The sequence below is a fragment of the Camelina sativa genome, chromosome 18 (genome assembly GCF_030686135.1).
Source record: "Camelina sativa cultivar CO46 ecotype springtype chromosome 18, ASM3068613v1".
NCBI lineage: Eukaryota > Viridiplantae > Streptophyta > Magnoliopsida > Brassicales > Brassicaceae > Camelina > Camelina sativa.
Genome location: NC_141897.1, coordinates 5187535 through 5192512, shown reverse-complemented (window position 1 = coordinate 5192512; position 4978 = coordinate 5187535). Strand labels below are relative to the sequence as shown.

Sequence of the window (4978 nt, the reverse complement as noted above, 5' to 3'; positions counted from 1 at the left end):
TTAGGTTGAGGGTGCATCATCCAAACGCACAATGTGTCCATCGGCTTTCGCCCAATAATATGTCACCCTTTGACCATTAACAGTGAATTTCTCCCCTTTCGAATTTAACAGCACAATAGCTCCATATGGTCTAACTTCTTGGAAAGTAAAAGGACTGGACCAACAGGAACGCAGTTTAACTGGAAACAGCTTCAATCGAGAATTATAAATGAATACCTGGTTATTAGGCTCAAAATGTCTGGAGATTATCTTCTTATCATGATAAGTCCTGGTTCTCTCTTTGTACAAGTTTGATTCTCAAATGCATGAAATCGCAATTCATCCAACTGTACCAACCTTCTCTTTGAAGGTGTCTTAGCATCAAAATTCATCAACTTAACAGCCCAGGCTGCCTTGTGCAGATGGAAAGGAGTAGTACCAAGTGGAGTTTTATAAGCAACCCTATAGGCCCAAAGTGCATCATCTAACTTCATAGCCCAATCCTTCCTTGTAACACCCACTGTTTTCTCAAGAATCTCCTTAATCTACCTATTAGAAACCTCAACTTGCCCACTAGTCTGAGGGTGATATGGAGTAGCTACTCTATGTTAAACCCCATACTTTTTCAACAGCTTTTCAAACACTTTGTTAACAAAGTGCTTACCTCCATCACTGATGACAATCCTAGGCACTCCAAAGCGAGGAAAGATTATGGTCTTAAACAGCTTAAGAACCATAGCATAATCATTCTTCAGAATTGCAATTGCTTCAACCCACTTGGAAACATTATCAACAGACACCAGGATGTAGTTTTGTTTGTAAGAGGAGGGAAACGGTCCCATAAAGTCAATGCCCCAACAATCAAATACTTCAACCTCAAGGATGAAGTTTTGTGGCATCTCATGCCTCTTACTAATCTGACCTCTTCGCTGACAAGCATCACATCGAGAGAAAAACTCATGAGCATTTTTAAACATTTTGGCCACCAAAACCATGCTTGGAGAATCTTGGATACTGTCTTGAAGGTAGCAAAATGTCCAGCATAATCGGATCCATCACTACAATGCTTGAAGGAAACAGAACATTATGAACCTCAGTCTCTGCTAGACATCTTCTCTAAACTCCATCACTACAATGCTTATATAAATAAGGCTCATCCCAATGGTATCTTCTAAGCTCTCTCAAGAAACTCTTCTTATGATAACATGTGAACTTGTCTGGTTCTACTTCTGCATCAAGATAGTTGGCTATATCAGCATACCAGGATTTGTTGGAGCTAACCACAACATCTAAATCTCTATCACTTGGCCAATTAGTCTCGGTAAAAGACAGGTGCCAACCAACACATATAGGGGTGTCGGTCGATACTCCTCCAGTCGAAACAATGTTCACTGTGTTATCAGTCCGAAACCCAGTTTCAAGAAAGTACACATGCTCATCTAGTAAAGAATCTTGGATAGGAACATCATTATCAATCCTTATCCTGGACAAGTGATCAGCAACACCAATCTATACTCCTTTCTTATCCCTCACTTCAATTTCAAACTCTTGTAGAAGAAGAATCCATCTCAAAAGTCTAGGCTTAGAATCCTTCTTCTGCATCAAATATTTTAATGCAGCATGATCATTATGAACAATGACCTTTGAACCAACTAGATAAGACCGAAACTTCTCAAAAGCAGACATCACTGCTAAAAACTCCTTCTTTGTTGTTGCAAAATTTCTTTGTGCATCATCAAGTGTCCTGCTTGCATAATAGATTGTATGAAGTTTCTTATCTTTTCTTTGTCCCAGCACTGCTCCTACTGCAAAATCACTAGCATCACACATTACCTTAAATGGTAGATCCCAATCTGGTGGCTGAACAAAAAGAGCACTCACAATCTCTTGCTTAATCCTCTCAAAGGCTATGCGACATTCATCAGTGAATTCAAACTTGACATCTTTACACAACAAAGAAGAAAGTGGTCTAGCTATATTGTTGAAATTCTTAATTAAATGCCTATAGAACCATGCATATCCAAGAAAACTCCTCACTGCCTTCACATTCTCTGTCAATTAAAGACATGTCATCACCTCAATCTTAGGGCAGTCAACCTCTATTCCAGCCTCTGAAACCCTGTGACCAAGTATTATACCGTCTCTAACCATAAAATTGCATTTCTCCTAATTAAGCACTAAATGTTTCTCTTCACATCTTGCTAGTACCTTACAGAGGTTATCCAAACAGCTCTTGAATGAAGATCCATAAACTGAAAAATCATCCATGATACCTCCATATAATCTTCAATCATATCAGTGAAGATAGACATCATGCATCTTTGAAATGTTGCAGGAGCATTACAGAGTCCAAAGGGCATTCTTCGGTAAGAAATGGTACCATAGGGATAAATGAAGGTGGTCTTCTCTTGATCATCAGGACGAATCGGAATTTGGAAGAACTCTAAATAACCATCCAAAAAGCAGTAGTATGGATGATTGGCTAACCTCTCAAGCATCTGATCAATGAAAGGAAGCGGAAAGTGATCTTTCCGGGTTGCAGCATTCAGCTTCCTGTAGTCTATGCATATCTGATGGCCAGTAATTGTCCTAGTCGGGATTAGCTCATTCTTATCATTCTTCACCACTGTGACTCCGCCCTTCTTAGGAACAACATGTACCAGAAATCGGATAGATGATCCCAACATTCAGCAATATCATGATCTCTTTCTTGAAAACATCTTGAAAATTTGGATTCAGCCTCCTCTGATGCTCAACAGATGTCTTAGCTCCCTCCTCAAAATGAATCCTATGCATACACAAGTCTGGAGAAATTCATGCAATATCATCAAGAGAATAGCCAAGAGCCTTGCGAAACTTGCGAAACTTGCGCATCTTGCTTAGCAATAAAGTGAGCTCTGCATTGTTTAAGGAAGCATGAACAATAACGGGATAAGAAGAATTTTCACCTAAGAATGCATACCTTAAACCTGCAGAAAGTGGCTTGAGATCAAGCTTTAGAGCTTTTTCAAGGCTCCAATCTGAAAATTTCTCAGCTTGTGAAGAAGTACTAACCAATTGCTCTTGTGCGACCAACTTCTTCACTTGTTCATTAGCATAACGTAGCATGACATACCCAACAACAATGTCATCTAGATGCTCAACCTCTTCAGCAGAAGCAACCAATGCTCTTTCTAGTGGATCTTCAGAATACAACTCCTTGAATATCTCTTCAGCAAGATTAGACAAGGTGTCCACATAGAACGTCTGACCATCAATGGTTGGCCTCTTGACCAACTTGTCCATATCAAAACGCATCTGTAGATCACCAACATTAAGACCAACTTGCCCTTTCTTGATATCAGTTATAGCTCCAGAAGTGGCTAAGAATGATCTCCCTAGGATAAGAGGGTCCTTAGTTTCTTCTTCATACTTCAGTACCACAAAATCAGTAGGTATCAAGCATTCACCAATCTTAATTGGAACATCTTCAAGAACATTATCATGAATACGAACTGACCGATCCACAAGGATTAGAGTGATCTTAATAGGCTTGAACACTGTCATTCCCAGGCTGAGTGCTACTGATCTTGGCATCAAGTTGACACTAGAACCAAGATCACATAGAGATCTAGCAAATCTGTCAGTGAAGATAGTATAATGAAGGACAAATCTACCTGGATGAGGAAGTTTTTATGGGATCTTGTTCTGGATTATAGCACTGACTTGAGCTGATATCATCATGACTCCCTCCTCAGCATTCAAATCCTTGGTTACCATTCTCTTGACATATCTCCTAAGCATTGGAGAAGTCCTAACATCATCAATCAAAGGTAGCTCAATAATAAGCTTATCCATCATGGCCTTGCATTTAGCATCATCTAGCTCTTGTTTGGACTTCCTTGGATTCTTGGGGAATGGAACCTTAGGTTTGTAGACTCTTTCAGCAACTGGAGTAGAAGACTTGGTGATTTCAGCTTCGGTTCGTGAAGGGTGTCGACTGACACCCGAGTGGTGTCAATCGACACCATCAAATGGTGTTTTGTTCAAAGCTTGGGTGATATGGGTGTCGACCGATGCCCTTCATTGTTGGTCGATGATGGCTCAGCCGATACATTTTCATCTTCATCTTCATCGATCAACTCCTACAATTCATCTGATTGAATCTTCTTAGGCACTGAATGTAGCTGTTTACCGCTTCTCAAAGTCACTGCATTACAAGAGTGTTTAGGATTTGATTCAGTCCTCATAGGGAGAAATCTTTCTTGCCTTTTCACAGACCGAGCATTATGCGCAACCTGATTCTCCAGCTTGTTGACATGTATGTTCAAAGCTTCAAATTTGCCATTAAGCTTAGTGTAGACATTATCAAGCTTTCCATTGAAAGAAACTGTCAATTGCTCCTGACCCTGGAAAATCTGCAGTAGCATAGCTTCCATTCTACTACTCTCAGCTGACGTAAGAGGAAGGGACTGATACGAAGAGTTTCCATAAGTCCTCGTGAAGTTGCTCCCTTGTTGCTGCTTCTGATAGTGAGGCTTAGGAGTGTATCCTGAAGAGTTACCCTGGAAGTTACTACACTGACTGTTCCCACTGTAAGGCTTGTCCCCTTGCTGATTTCCAAACCGCTTATCCAGATTCCCATATACAAAGTTGACATCCTCTTCTTCCTGGCTTCCTTGTTCAGGTTCTGGCTCATATGTCTCAACTTCAGCAGCAAAGTGAACTGATTTCTTACCCACAAGAAGATTGTGCATTGAATCCACCTTACCATTAACAGAAGCTAGCTGGTTTGCATCATGTCAAACTATCTTAGTGTTGTTGCTGGAGGCTAGCTGGTTTGCTCTTTCTTTCAGCATCGTCTCTCTTAGTGCTGTTGTTGGAAGCCAAACTCTCAATCAAACTTTTAGCCTCTTCTGGAAATCTTGTTTTGAAATTCCCATGACTTGCAGCATCCAAAGCTAACTGATACGACCAGTCACATCCTCTGAAGAAGATACTCAGCAGTTGTACCCTTGAG

General features: G+C 40.5%; 1 protein-coding gene across 1 annotated transcript; it reads right to left on the bottom strand.

Moving 5' to 3' along the window:
- LOC147921550 (uncharacterized) lies at positions 1 to 2666 on the bottom strand. Its single transcript, XM_087497733.1, has 9 exons — positions 2188 to 2666; positions 2046 to 2098; positions 1808 to 1952; positions 1526 to 1723; positions 1207 to 1462; positions 995 to 1045; positions 644 to 908; positions 337 to 499; positions 1 to 154 (listed from the first exon to the last, which is right to left on the bottom strand). Exons 1-9 carry the CDS (start codon positions 2664 to 2666, stop codon positions 1 to 3), a joined length of 1764 nt encoding a protein of 587 aa, XP_087353859.1.
- Between the last annotated feature and the right edge of the window lie 2312 nt (positions 2667 to 4978).

Excerpts from the sequence above, each read along its gene's own strand:
- LOC147921550 (XM_087497733.1), bottom strand. The coding sequence starts at position 2,666 with ATGTTGGGATCATCTATCCGATTTCTGGTACATGTTGTTCCTAAGAAG. Across the intron at positions 1,046-1,206 it reads CCAACTATCTTGATGCAGAA|CATTGTAGTGATGGATCCGA; the intron begins GTAGAACCAGAC and ends GTTTCCTTCAAG. Across the intron at positions 909-994 it reads ATTTTGCTACCTTCAAGACA|CGAAGAGGTCAGATTAGTAA; the intron begins GTATCCAAGATT and ends GATGCTTGTCAG.